Source organism: Lotus japonicus, chromosome 4 (genome assembly GCF_012489685.1).
Source record: "Lotus japonicus ecotype B-129 chromosome 4, LjGifu_v1.2".
Taxonomy (NCBI): Eukaryota; Viridiplantae; Streptophyta; class Magnoliopsida; order Fabales; family Fabaceae; genus Lotus; species Lotus japonicus.
The window spans coordinates 54,450,902-54,466,090 of NC_080044.1; the positions used below are offsets into that span (position 1 = coordinate 54,450,902).

Below are 15,189 nucleotides of genomic sequence, written 5' to 3' on the forward strand. Positions count from 1 at the left end.
CTTTCCTCCAAAAACAACTAACCTCGTTTATGATCGGAAAAATAAGAATAGCATATTCGTCGTTCAGATATATAGAAAAGAGAGGTAGATTCAAAACAACCAAAATAATAAAATATAATTAAGATTTAGAATTCAAAATTGAAGACCAGAATTTAAAATTATCCTTCCAAACTAAATAACAAAATATGAAAGCGAAAATAGATTATGTCTTTAGTCACAATCAAACAAAGTAAACTGCTGAAACAAATTCCGGTTCAAAAGAGCCATATTTTCTCATCCATCTTTAATCTTCTTTTTCTTGCTTAATCACTTTTGGAATTTTGTTTGCAGACATCTGAGTATCGTCACAAACATCAATTGTGGCCTTTGCTTTTACACCAATTGTCCTGCTAGTTGAGGGTGGAGTTCTAACAAATGATGAGTCTTCTTCACTTTGTTTGGGTGCATTGCTAATCTAGTGATCATAATTTTAAGATAAAAATTCAATTAATATTTTAACGATGAAATACATAAACAGGTAAAATAATTCTCAATAGTAAATGTATTGTACTCCCTCTGTTCCCTATTATAAGTCACATTTTTTGAAAAATTTTTGTTACAAAATATAACTCACTTTCTAATATCTAGGAATCATTAAATAATTTTTTTCAAGTTCACCCTCATATTTAATATGAAACAGATGATAAACTTTATAAGTATTAACTTGGAGAGAGAAAATCATAGGAAAGTAAATAGGGTAATCTAGGAAAGTAAATCATTTTTTTTTACAAATTTCTTACTAATAACTACTTTTCTTAATCTAAGAGAATTAGTTATTTGTGACTTATATATAGGAACGGAGGGAGTATATGTTAGTGGTGTGTTACCTTGGTTGTGTCATTTGTTTCATGATCATCATCCAATATTTCATAAGAACCACTTTGGGAAGGGCACTATAAAAATAACAAAAGAGATATATTTATAAATCAGTTTTTATTTTTTTAAATTAAAAATATTATGCTGTAAATAACAAAATTGATAACCTCTTCTATCTTGTATTTATCCAAAAAGGACTTTATGAGTGCATCATCTGTAACCAGCCGATTTACTTGTATGTTTGTCTGCTCCGTGTAATTGAAGAATTCTGTCTTGACTTGGACCTTGAATACAAAAGCCTTTTCTTTGAACAAATCAAGTTCTTGAGGATACATCTCGTCAATATTAGCCTGATGAGCAAAGAAGTTGGTAAATTTATGTAATAGCAAAAGTTAAAGAAGTAATTTCAATGAGATTACCCTTTCAGCATATGAATTGTGAAGTTCCACTGCGCTTTTTTTCAAAAAACTGCTAGCCTCACGGTCAAAAACGGTGAAGGTTGTAGAATCAGTTTCATCAGCTACCACTATTTGAATGTTGTACCTGATATATTTTTATTTTGTTAGTTCATTAAAATTAAAAATAAACAAAGCTATTGGTTAATTTAATATATGCTTGCATAAGTTTCAAAAAGACACCTAAATGTAGCATTGTGGTAACCCTTATTGCATTTTCTGCAAAAATATCTCCCATCTTGTTCCTTCACTCCAGCTAAGCAATTCCTCATTGGGCACGCACGATATGTCCAATTTGTTCTTAATTTAATGTCTTTCACAATTCCGTATGTCACAAAATAACCATCCTGAAGAGAATATTATGAAGATCATTAAGAAGAAATTTGGAATTTTTTTTTGTAAAAGGGAAATTACTTTGGACCATTAATGTAAAATAAATATAAACATACCTCATTGTTGTTTTTTAACTCCGCAATTGACTTGTAAACCGATTCATTCAACACATCATTGCTCAATGGGTACTTTGACGCCGCAGTTATTGTGGCAGAATTTCCATTAGGATTTTTCATCAGATACCTGTTTTCATGAACATGTAAATGATAAAGCAATCCCATTAACAACATTTAATTTTATAACTCAAAATTTGACTATTTAATTTAAATAGATACCTTTTCTTAAGGTCTTGAACCACATGAATATCTATATTCATGAACATGTTTCAAAGGTTTAAATATATTTGCAATTTTTTTTTTCAAAACAAATAGTTCATAAGTAGTAGTAATTATATGTTTGTACCTTTGAACAATTTCAGTTTAGCCAATTGCAGAATAAGAACAATAGGACCATCGTATCCCTCAGCAACATATTGTAAAAATTGTTGAGCGAAATCTTCCCACAATGTACAACTCAAAATTTCACTTCCGCTGGAATGTAATCGCTAAAGTAAATAGATAGTTTTAAAATCAAAAATTAACAAAAAGATAAAATTAAAAAACTTACTCTAGAGCATCGAGATCAACAACAATATAGTTGACTGTTTTATTTCCTTTGTAGAAATTTGATAGCTCACCTTTTGCTACGACAACACTTATGACATCTGCATGAAAATATTAAAGATGATATGTATATGTAGTTTTCTGAAAAATAAATTAGAAACATGTACGATAGCATACCGATCAATTTCTCATCCTCTCTAGATTGTTGAAATATAGCGGAATACGGTGTGAAGTTAAACCCGTAAAAGGGAATTTCCAACCCTTCAATTGGTTTAACAAAGGTGTCAAACTTGAAATACAACCTGCATGAGTGAGTGCAAGGTTTGTATATGTAATTATTCATAGCAACGCTAAACCCCCTAATCTCGTAGCAAAACCCTTCTTTCAATGATGACTCAAATTTTGCAACATGGCTACTCCAGACCGTAGCCTGAATTTTGTCACCCTAAAAAATAATATAGAATCGTTAAAAACTTATGAAACAAATATGAATTTTTTCGGTAAAGTAAGGTTAAAAACATTTAATATGAAACTTTTTAAAAACACACATTAGCATCCATGAGAAGCATGTCAATAAAGTCAGGTTGCTTAGGATCTTTAGCGTTGGGGACCCTTCATAGGCGTATTATCCTCACAACTATCTTCGAAGCATTTCCGTTACAGGTGACCTTGATTCTAGAGATAGATTCAACCTTAGAATTCATGTTGTGTAAGCTATGAAATCTCTAACAATGTGAATGGGAAATATGATATTTTAGTCTGAGAAACGCAGTATAAATAATAGTGATTGATATGTAGAGTTAATAACAATCTTTTTAAAAACAAATGTAATATATTAGATTTGTTTGTCCATTACAAAAATTGAACGTGAATGTCTTTTTTTTTTTTAAACTTTGTTCAGTTTTTTTAATATAAAATTAGATTTGTTTTTGCTTTATAAATTTGAACATAATAACGGACCAAAACCATATGTGATCAGATTTGCTTTTAAAAATTTGAACGTGGATGTCTTTTTCTTTAAACAATCTTTATTTATTTGTTCAGTTTTTTTAATATAAAATTAGATTTTTTTTTGCTTTAAAAAATTTGAACGTAATGGAAAACATATAAACCATATGTGATCAGACTTCCTTTTAAAATTTCAACGTGGTTGTCTTTTTTTTTTAAAACAATCAAATTTCAACGTGGATGTCTTTTTTTTTTTAAAACAATCTTTATTTATTTGTTTAGTTAAATATTTACAAATTATTTTTTATTATGTATTATAAGTAAAAATATTTGTTTTCTTAATGCAGATTTAATATTGAAAAACATGCAGATTTAATATAAGTAAAAATATTTGTTTTCTTAATGCAGATTTAATATTGAAAAACATGTAGATTTAATATTGAAAAACAAAATTTGTATATTTTTTATTGGGATGATGTGGGGGTGACACGTGGCAAAACCTTCTAGAAAAAAACCTTCCTTTAGTATATTATATAGATGTTGTGAATAAGAGATACTAAAAATAAAAAACATTGGCTAAAAACATTTCAAAAAAAATCAGTCATATCTAAAGATTTTCAATTATTTGGGTAATTGCTTTGATTTTCTTCTTGCATAAATTTATTAAATTCCACTTATCATAATGTGTTTTTCTTATAAGAGGCTGAAATGTAGAACTCCGACCTTATGGCTCAAATGATTGTCAACAAAACTTGGAATGGAGATAGACATGGAGAAAGTTGCTCTCTCTGACGGTCTGCGAGACAGTGGGCAAAGACGACCGCCGGATGGTTAGGGGGGGCAGCCACGCTCCTCCTTCCGTGATATGCTCATGGGGGAAGGCCAGAAGGCCCCACCCAAAGCCTTGGAAGATCTCTGGGAGACGGGAAAGATAAAAGTGGACTACGTTAATGATAACAGACAACTTCCCAAGTTGTATGTGGATAAGTCCGTGATCGACAACATGTGTTCCCCATGGAAGAATGCTCTGGTGGTGGGCTTACTAGGCAAGAGGCTTGGTTATCGTACCATGAAATCTAGACTGAGTAGCATCTGGCAACTAGTAGGGGAATTTGATTTACTCGATATTGACAATGGTTTTTACATGGTGAAATTTGACCGTGATGAGGATAGGAAGAAGGTGATGGATGGGGGTCCATGGATGATCTTTGACCACTACTTGGTGGTTGCACTGTGGAGCAAAGAGTTCATCAGCCCTGCTGCAAAGATCACTAAAACGATGGCTTGGATCCGTGTACCAGGGTTGAATGTTACTTTTTATGATGAAAGTTTCCTTATGTCGTTGGCAAAGCTGATTGGTACCCCGGTCCGAGTGGATATGACCACACTGAATGCAGAGCGGGGAAGGTTTGCTCGGATTTGCGTTGAGCTTGACCTCATGCTGCCGGTGGTGGGAAAATTCTGGTTTGAAGGTTTTAGGTATAAAATTGTGTATGAAGGGCTGCATATTATTTGTACCAAATGTGGATGCTATGGGCATCGGGGAAGGGAGTGTACGCAGCCGTCTCCGCCGCCGCTAAGGGAGGAGCCCATACCGCCGCCAGGTAAGGAGACTGCTTTTACTGAACCGCCGCCAGTTGACCTGGGAGCAGAGCAAGCCTCTATTCCCATTCTGGAAGGTGCGGAAACTCAGGAGCCGTTAGAGAAAGAGTGCGCAACTGGCGCCGAAATCAAGGAAAAAACGCCTCCAAAAACTGTGGAGACTGACCCCACCATTCTGGAGGTAGCTGGCGAGTGGCTGACGGTTACTCGTAAACATCAAAAGAAAAAGCCGCCAATCAAGGGAGGAGAGCCGCACGTGTCCAAGAGTTTTGGAACTGCCAAGGAGAGTCAACGTGCAAAGGGGCACGTGAAGCAAACTTTTGGGAGTGCGCGATCGAGACCTGTTGGGAATGATGCCAAAAAATCTACTGGCCCTTTCGTGGGCAGCCTTAGTGGGCCCGCGACAGTCAAAGCTCCTGGTGGAAAGAAAAGGAGAACAAAGGAGGACCCCACGCGAGTATGGGGAGTTAACGTTTTCATGCAAAAGTCGCATGAGGGCTTGGCTAATGGAGTTTTTTCAGCTGGTACCGGTGCTCCTGAGGGTCAACCTGAAATGCTCCTGCTTAAGACAGGGGGGGCTTCCCAGATCAAGAAGCTAGGGTCCAATTTAGAAGGGCCCTTTGAACCCTCTGGACAAAAGGTCATCCATAACTAATCAGCTGGTTGATTAGAAGCTGTGCCCTTCCTTGCATTTTTTGTTATGTTAGATACAACTAATATCTCAATTATTTCTTGGAATGTCCGAGGAACAGCCAATGTTTCTTGTAAGCGAAATCTCAGAGAGCTGGTTACACGTTTGAAGCCTGATATTTGTTTCATTTTTGAACCTCATATCCAGTTCAGCAGATTGGCTCCTTTTTTGTTGAAGCTGGGCTATGAGCGGCTAGCTCTGGAGGAGGCTCACGGCTTCTCTGGTGGCATTTGGGCACTGGGTCGCATTTCGTTGCATGTACAGGTTACCTTAGTGGCCTCTCATCCACAGGCCATCAGCCTTCGCTTTAGTTCGCCTTCCGCTTCATGGGTGGCACGGGAGTGTATGCAAGCCCCACTCCTTCGCTCCGTCAGAGCTTGTGGGATCACCTAAGAGGCGTTGTGACTCTTGTTCAGGGTCCTTGGGCAGTTCTGGGTGATTTCAATGACTTTGCGAGCTCAAACGAGGTTAGAGGTGGGGAGTTTTCACCTTCAAGGGCAAGGACCTTCGTTGAGAATTATGAGGCTTGTGGGCTTCTCGATCTGGGCTCCTTTGGTCTCACCTACACTTGGTACCGATATGCTCAGGGTCGTCCCCCCCTTCACCGTCGCCTAGACAGAGCCTTGGCTTCTTTGGATTGGCGCCTTGGCTTCCCCCAGGGCTCGGTGGAGGTGTTGCCTCGACAACACTCTGACCATAGTCCCTTACTTCTTCGTTGTTGCCCAAGGACCGTCGGGATCACAAATAAGCCTTTCCGTTTTGAGGCTGCCTGGATGGAGCATCCTCTTTATCTCCAAGTGGTTAGGGACGCTTGGCAGAAGGGTGATCCATTGCTGGTTGCTTCCATTCAACATGTGCAAGCCCGATTCCTTCGACTTTAATCGCAATGTTTTTGGAAACATTTTCCAAAAGAAGCGATTGGTGGCAGCAAAGATTAGAAGCACTCGGGAGAGGCTAGAGCAGGTGGACTCTGCGGTCCTTCTTAGGAGACTTCGGGAGTTGCGCAAGGAGCAAGAGGAGATTTTGGCCCAGGAGGAAATGCTTTGGTTCCAGAAGTCGCGGGAAAAGTGGGTCAAGTTTGGGGATAGGAACACTGCGTTCTTTCATGCTCAAACCGTTATCCGTAGGCGGCGGAATCACATACAGGGCCTCATGTTGGCAGATGGTAGCTGGTGTACAGATGGAGCACGCCTCAAGGCGGAGGCTCACTCTTTTTATACTAACTTGTTTGCTACTTGTGACAGTGTGGACCCTCTTTGCATTGCAACCCCTCAGTCGGCGTCCTTTCCAGCTGATGGGCTTCCGGATCTTGTGAAACCTGTGTCCAAGGAAGAGGTGTATGCAGCAGTCCATCAAATGGGCTCTTTTAAAGCCCCCGGGCTTGATGGTTTGCAAGCTTGTTTCTACAAGCGTTACTGGGAGATTGTGGGAGATTCAGTTTTCACCTTCATTCATGATGCTTTTGAGCTAGGGCATTTTGATCCTGGTATTGCAGAAACGCTCATTGTCTTGATTCCCAAAGTGGATAACCCCAAATCTTTTAAGGAATTAAGACCCATCAGCCTGTGTAATGTCCTGCATAAGCTTATCTCCAAGATCATGGTGAATAGGATTCGTCCCTTTCTCAATGATCTCATTAGCCCTTTTCAGAGCAGCTTCATTCCGGGGAGAAGTACTACGGACAATGCCATTGTACTTCAGGAGGTGGTTCACTCCATGATGAAAACTAAGCGGCGAGAGGGGGATGTGATCTTTAAGTTGGACCTTGAGAAAGCTTATGATAGGCTTGATTGGAGGTTCTTAGAGCATGCTTTAGTTGAGTTTGGATTTCCTGCGAAGTGTATCCGTCTCATCATGTTCTGTATGACGTCTGTATCTCTATCTGTGCTTTGGAATGGGGGTAAAATGCAAGGTTTTAACCCCAAGCGTGGCCTTCGTCAGGGGGATCCCCTCTCGCCCTACCTGTTTGTTATGTGTATGGAGAGGCTTAGTTCTCTTATTTCAGCGGCGGTGCATGATGGCCGTTGGAAGCCAGTGACGGTGAATGGGTCCTCCTTCAAGCTCTCTCACCTCCTTTTTGCGGATGATTTGCTCCTGTTCACTAGAGCGAACGCGGATGATTTCAGCGGCGGTGCATCAAGGCTCGGTGCTGCATATGGAGCTCCTGGATGTGTATCGTGGGTTAGAGCTTGCTTGGAATCTGGGTCACAGGCGGGTTGTTTGTTATTCTGATTCCATGCTTGCTATCACCCTGATTCGTGCGCCCCCGTCCCAGTATCATATGTTTGCTGTGTTGATTGCCAATATCTGTGATTTGTTGCGTCGCCAATGGATAGTGAGTGAGGTTAGAACATACTCTTCGTGAAGGCAATTTTTGTGCTGATTTTGTTGCTAAAGCGGGTGCCCGACAAGAGACAAGCTTCCTCCTCCTTCCAAATCCCCTGCCTGGAATGGAAGAGCTGCTTTCAGACGACTCCATGGGGTCTGTAGTGCTTAGGCCGTAGTTGTTCTTGTCGTTTTGTTGTTTTTGGTTTCTATTTTGGTTGTAAGCATCAAAAAAAAAATTGATTGTCATTTGTCATCCAACAAGAACGAGAGAATATGATAGCTGAACAATAGAAAATAGAGGTTGCCAAGCAAGCTCTTGAGGATTTTGTGACCTCTCAAACTAACAACTAGATTCAATATGAGACTTATAAGAGTATTCCTTAAAATACTAAGAGAGAAGACGATGCAAACCAAAACTTGGAGCAACCAAATGTCAATAAGCCAAAGCTCATGAGAAGAATGATCCCAAATGTGAAGAAAAATTCTAGAAAAAAAACGTGGAGAGGGAGATAAGTGAGCATTTGAAGATCAGGGATTTGATTTTATCAAGGAGCCTGTTACCTTCCATGTCGTGGATGAGTTTTTGAATGGTGATTTCACTCGCAACGGACTCTAGAGTGTTGGTACTTCAAAAGCTCTTGACCTTGTAGCCAAGCTGGCCTTAAGGGCTATCTTAATTTCTCGCTTCTTCAATAATATGGTGCTCCCTCAATATAAGCAGGACATGGCTGAAAATGTTATGAAGAAACTTACTATGAAAATAACGTCAAAAGGCTAAGAATCGAGCTTTAGGATGTTTAACGTGAGAGGGACGGAAAAAAAAAGATATGAAGATCCTAACCATTGAGGTTGGGACCCTTGGGAAAAGGTTAAGGATGGGAGACCAAGTTCTTTGTGGTCGAGATTGTTGCTTCCATAGTCAGTTGATTCCTTAAAGTAGAATGACGAACAACTTATTTGTCTCCAACAAGATTATGATTCAATCTTGGAGAAGCTTACCCTAACAAGTTCAGAAAAAAAAAAGATAATCCTCCCATCCTTGATTTTAATAAAAATGACCGAAAGTAGTGTAAAGTAAGGTTTTAATTAGGCTTTTAAATCACAACAAGATTTTTAAAAGGTAGCTCAGCCCATGAAAAATTACCTACATCAAGCCAACGGGCCGAACTTAGCCCAAAGTTTAAGAAGTAAGACATACTCAACAAAAAAAAAGGTATATGCAATCCAATCCAAGTTATTATTTTATGTAGTTAAATCCCTTGAAAATTCAATATCTCACGTAGTAACACTAGAAAATGTTAAAATGAGTGAAGAATAATGAAATTACATGAATGTTATAGTGCACCAACATGAAATCGATTTCATACTTGTCTCAGATTTGAGTCTTGTCAATTAAAAAATATTGTTGAGAGAGCTCCACCTTAATGTGGAGATTTTTCCGATTTGGACAATATTGTCTTCCAACAAGAATATATGGATTACACAGCATAAATTTAAGTGTATAAATTAAATTACTTAAATAGCTTCAGACTCATTGTGCTCCTCATATAGAAATTCAGCTATGTAAGGAGTGGACTCTGATTTCTCCTTCATTCATTTGTTCTCTGCGGCTACAAATACTGCATTACGGTCCTAAATTTCCTTGATTTTCTGTAAGTGCTTCTCACTTGATTGTGACCAAAGGTCTTGGAGATATCTTTCTACGTCCTTTCTATGCCTCTCTTGAGCTTCCCACTGAGTGTGGGACAATCTTTCTATTTTCCTCCTTGCATGGGGAAGTTCGTCCCGAGTTAAGGTAGTGATAAGTGATAAATTCACCTAAATTATCATATTATAATTGGCACTTATTTGTTCTAAACATGTGAATTATCATTCAAATATCCATCATTTGCATATGTTTGTGAATATTTTGATTTTAATAGTATTATGCCTTAAATATAGTCTAAATCATAATGAATCTTTGCTTTTCGTTGCAGGGTGAAGATCTAGAATGAATGAGGTTGTTCTTGAATTTCTTCAGTTTTCTCGCTCAGCCCATTTATATTCCCACTCAGCCCTCAAAGCCCATAACACTGACTTTCAAAGGCTGAGCGCCCAAAAGGAGGGGCCGAGCGTCCCATGTACCAGAAAAGGAAACCCAGGTCTAAAGTAACTGGGCGCAGCGCCCTGTTTGTAAAAACACTATATATAGGGTGGTTTCAACTGAAGGGAAAGGAGATTTCACGAAAATCAGAGATAAAAACACAAACTCATAACTTGGGGAAAGGGAGAACTCAAACGAGATCATCAAGGAAGATCTAGGAGGCTAGAGAGAAAGCTTTGGAGCTGAATTCATCATCAGAGGACCGTCACAGATTCGGTTTTTCATTGTTCTTCTTGTCTTTTATGATTGCAAAGTTATCCTTGAAAATGGATGGCTAATTTCTCATTTCTTGGGATTGGAACTAGTTGTTTTGATACTCATGTAATCTATTTGATGTCATTTCATTCAAAATCTATGTTTCTCTGTTAAACAATCGATGGTTTTCTCGTATGCTTCATGTTATATCATAGGTTGATCCCCTTAAGTATTTTGATTGATTCGAACTTGTGTAGGGAACTCACACGTTCTTGAGTCCGAACTAGAGTAAATCATATGTTTCTTTTTTATGATTCAATGACCTTTACCTTGTGCTTCATGCTTGTTTTGGATTGATCACCTAGAACATGAATTTAGATTTAATAGGATGATGAGAACTAGATATTTAAATCTAAACTAGGAAAAGTCATGTAATTTGTGTTAAGAAAACCGGACGACCGGTCAGACCGGTTCAACCGGGAATCGGACCATTGGCCGGTTCGGTCTGGGTAATTGAACCGGGAATTACTGAACCGGTCTCTGGACAGGCGAACCGGTCAAGAACCGGTATAACCCGACCGGTCAACCGGTTTGAGGAAAAAAAAAGAATAAATCTTGTCCTTACTATGGTTTGAACCTTGGACCTTGGAGTTCCAAAAAATTTTGTATACCACTAGGCCACAAGTTCTATTGGGAAAAAATGTGTGTATTTTTATATTTATTATAAGTACATAGTGATTGCGGAAACAAATCTTGCATTCAAAACACATATTAACTTAAGTAACAATTTTTAATAATATATGCATATTACTTAACATATATTTGTTTTTATTTATCAGACATTAATATATATTTTATATTATATTATTTCTTTTTTATATTATTGTATAGAAGAAAAATAAATTTACAAGTATGTACATATTAATGACATAAACAAAGTAATAATTTGAGTAAATTTGTAAAATTATATTTCTTTTATTTTTATATTTAACAAAAATATTTTATTATAATTTATCAATAAGCTATTCATTATTCACTAAAATATCATAGATTATCTATATTAATATATATATATATTAATATATATATATAAATATATGTAATGTATTATTTATATTACCACAGTCAGACCCCGGTTTGACCCCGGTTCGACCTTTGAACCTTGAACATGTGCCTCGACCGGTTTGATGACCGGTCCGGTTTTCAGAACATTGCATGTAATGATTCTAAGGTCTAGGGATAGGGTTAGATCATTAGTCTATTCAAACATTCATGCTTAATGCTACTTATTATTGTTAATCGATCAAGGGATTGAGGATTAATATAGTTGAGTTGATAATCTTCTACACTGAAAAACTGGGTAGTAAGATAAGAAATGCTGGGAGGAATCAATTTCATAGAACAATATTTGTATGTGAATCAATAGGATACATAGGGGTCAAACAACGAAACTTTAATCCCAGTAAATTATCTACCTTGGTGAATCCAACTCTTTTATCTTCTTTATTTCTGCCAGTACCTAAGTTCCTGATTGACCGTCGAGTTAATTATGACCGACGAGGATTTAGGAGGCGTAACTCTAGGACTCTTAGTTCTTTCACTAGTGTAGCCATGTCTTCTCGCAGCCATAGATGCTAGTGATTTTGCTGGTGGCACCCCAAGGGAGGGGGTGTAGTGCGATGTTGAAGGGTTTAGCGCTGACATAGCTCGAGGGGCCTTGTATTCCTTCTACTTGTGCCCTATTACACCACACTTATAGCAAAGACTATGTAATTTCTAGAATTTCAAGAAGGCCCAAGCCTTGGGTAGTATCATCCTTTCTAGAATTTCAAGAAGGCCCAAGCCTTGGGTAGTAGCATCCTTGGAACCCAGAACCATGTGGGTAAGGGATTGTTGACATCTACGATGAGTCTGACCCGAAAGAAAGTCCTTAGCATAGTGCCTCCTATAATAGGGTTTTCAATCTCCAGGATTTCCTCGATTCTATTAGCTATTTTTGCGACATTTGCAGTTGACATGACCTATATCGGTAGTCTGTGGATCTATACCCAGAAGGGTACGAGGTTGGAGTGGACCTCATAGATAGAAACTTGCGGTACCCAGTACTGCAGGTTGAGTAGATGTCCCATCACATTACAGAGGGCATCGTTCATTACCCTCGTTGCATCTTCTTCATGTTGAAAAGTGAACATTAGCGAGTTAACACCCATTAAGCTCAGGGTTGTTCCAAGCTTTAGATAAGATGTTCTTGGTTTCCCCTTTGTTTAGGGTTTTGGTTGAGATTATTTTCCCCATTATAGTTTTCTTTGCAATTTCCCGACTTCCTTCTTCATCGATGTGCAGATCTATGGTATCTCCATCCAGTTCTGGTGGAGCTTCCTGGTGCGGTGGTGGGTTGAGGCTCGTTGAGCCTCGAGGCTGCTCTTCGTTCAGTGAGCTCATTTGCACTCAGTCCCTTCTGATTCTAAGCGGAAAAGAGTCAAATGGTACTTGAAGGCAAGAAACCTCAGAAGTTCCCCTATTAGGGAGGTGCTGCTCCGCTAGAAGGAGAGAAATCTCTTCTTAGATCAAGATGGGTAAAATCCTAGCAGAGCCTAAAAGAGAGAAAGTTGACGCAATTATGAGATATACTAAGATCATCGTGCATCAGCCTTAGAAGCGTTTTCTCGGGTAATACCTCTGTGAGAGCTCCAAGAATAATCTTGGCCTCTTTTAGACCCAACATCTTGTATTTCTATTTTGTTCCCAATTGGACCAATCATGTGCCTTCAGATTTATTATATCTTTGTTACCACCCCAAAAGCTGAACTAGGAAGAATCTTCTTCGATAACATCAAATCCAACCTTTTTTTTTAGATCTCCTCCTTGAAACATTTTGGGCTCTTCTAGACCCAACATTTTGTACTTTATCTTTATTTCTTCCCCAACAGGAGGAATCATTTGATCTGGGCTTCTCTCTCTGCTAGCTTGGCTTAGAAGAGCCTTGGAAAACACCACCTACAACCTTACATTCAGATTTTAACTTTTTAGAGCTCCGAGAATCATCTTGGACTCTTTTAGGCCTACTATCATGTATTTCACATATATTTTTCCCCCCAAGCTTTCTAATGGCTTGAGTTTGTTTTTGTATGATCTATAGTTGAGTCTCATGGCTTCAATTGGGATGATTCTTTTTGTTTCAAGAATCCTCTTAGGCTCTTTCACATCCACTATCTTGTGGTACAATTTTTTTTCTTTCCAAAGTTTACTAATCAAATACTGAGAAACGTAATGATTGGTCAGCTCTGGAAAGAAAAAATTTGTTCAACAAGATAGTGTATGTGAAAGTGCCTAAGAGGATTCTTGAAACAAAAAGAAACATCCCAATTGAAACTATGAGACTCAACTACTACATATCAAACAAAAACAAACTCAAGCCGTTAGGAAGCTTGAGGGGAAAATAAGTGTGAAATACATGATGGTGGGCCTAAAAGAGCCCAAGGTGATTCTTGGAGCTCTTATAAATTTATAGTTGAATGTAAGGTTGAAGGTGATGTTATACAAGACTCTTCTTAGACAAATTAGTGGAGAGTTAAACCCAAGTTGAATGATTCCTCCAATTGGTGAAGAAATAAAGACGGAATAAAAGATGTTTGGTCTAGAAGAGCGCAAAATTAATCATGGAAGAGATCTAAGAAATAGGTTGAATTTGATGTTATCCAAGAAAACTCTTCTAAGTTCAGCTTTTGGGGTGGTAGCAAAAATACAACAAAGCTGAAAGCAAATGACTGATCAAATTTGTGACAAAATAAAGGTGAAATACAAGATGATGAGTCTAAAAGATTCAAAATAATTCTTGGATCTCTAAAAAAGATGCTACCTAGGAAATCTCTTCTAAAGATTCATGGAGTGAAAATACTATTTCATTTTATAACTCTACTAAAAGCTAGAGAAGAAAATGATCAGGTGAGTACTATGATGTTGATTGTACTAAACATATAATTGAAAAAATGGTACTCATGGAGACTGTCATGTCATTAGAGCCAATATATATAGCTTCATGGTCTAGGAAAAATCAAAGAACACTAGTATTAAGTTTAATGAAATAAACATTTAATTTCACGTGTATATATAATTAAAAAATAAATTCTAATAACTAAGATACCAATCACAACTTGAGAAAATATTAAAAATAATAAATGAAATAAGTACTATTATATATATCATAAATATGTTAAGCATTAAAATTATTTAATGTCATAAATTCTATTAGCTAATAAATATTTATAAAAGTATAAATTTTAATTTTTTTTAAATGACACTATATATTATTTACTATACTTTTTTATAATGTATTGAATTCTTTTAATGACATAGTTAAAATATTAATATCAAAAATAGTAAAAATTTTGATTTTATATTATTCATATTATGAATTGATTGTTAATTATACTTTATATTATTCATTTTAAGGATAATTAATAATTAATTATTGTTTGGAATTAATTAGTATTGTAAGTTATATAAAAGTCAAACATCTTTTAACTAATTTTAACACTAATATATTTTAATCATATATATGAGAAATTGATTATTTCTACAATAATAATATAAATGATCATTAATAACTAATTATAATTTTTGTTAATAACTTTTACATTATTTATTATAGAACTACTCAATTTATCGTATACTAGTACTTTTGACCCGTGCGATGCACGGGGAATATTCATTTTTGTTTTTTTTTTTATGATTTTTTAAATATATGTTATTTTTTAAAAGATATTTTATGGATTAGAAGAAAAAAAATATTTTAAATATAAGAAATCATAAATTTGTAAATTTTTTTTTAATGAATGTTTGTTTTTTGTTTTTTTGAGTTTCTATTTTTGGTTTTTATCTTTTGTCGTTGTTTTCCTAGATGCTCGATTGAAGTAGGTAACCCTTGTTGTTGATTACCTAAAAACATATCTTTTTTGTTACGCCTAATGGATCAGT

The 15,189-nt window shown here is 36.8% G+C and overlaps 2 protein-coding genes and 1 long non-coding RNA gene across 3 annotated transcripts; 1 reads left to right on the forward strand and 2 right to left on the reverse strand.

Moving 5' to 3' along the window:
* Window positions 1-392: 392 nt before the first annotated feature.
* Window positions 393-1,178, reverse strand: LOC130711882 (uncharacterized). The gene is made up of 3 exons (XR_009010800.1): window positions 1,023-1,178; window positions 867-932; window positions 393-454 (listed from the first exon to the last, which is right to left on the reverse strand). It is a non-coding gene; the product is annotated as an uncharacterized LOC130711882 (long non-coding RNA).
* A 69-nt stretch (window positions 1,179-1,247) lies between these two features.
* Window positions 1,248-2,874, reverse strand: LOC130712970 (replication factor A protein 1-like). The gene is made up of 8 exons (XM_057562780.1): window positions 2,854-2,874; window positions 2,483-2,750; window positions 2,310-2,406; window positions 2,106-2,233; window positions 1,979-2,009; window positions 1,760-1,886; window positions 1,494-1,657; window positions 1,248-1,398 (listed from the first exon to the last, which is right to left on the reverse strand). Exons 1-8 carry the CDS (start codon window positions 2,872-2,874, stop codon window positions 1,248-1,250), a joined length of 987 nt encoding a protein of 328 aa, XP_057418763.1.
* A 1,250-nt stretch (window positions 2,875-4,124) lies between these two features.
* Window positions 4,125-5,510, forward strand: LOC130712971 (uncharacterized). The gene has a single exon (XM_057562781.1). It carries the CDS (start codon window positions 4,125-4,127, stop codon window positions 5,508-5,510), a length of 1,386 nt encoding a protein of 461 aa, XP_057418764.1.
* The last annotated feature ends 9,679 nt before the right edge of the window (window positions 5,511-15,189 follow it).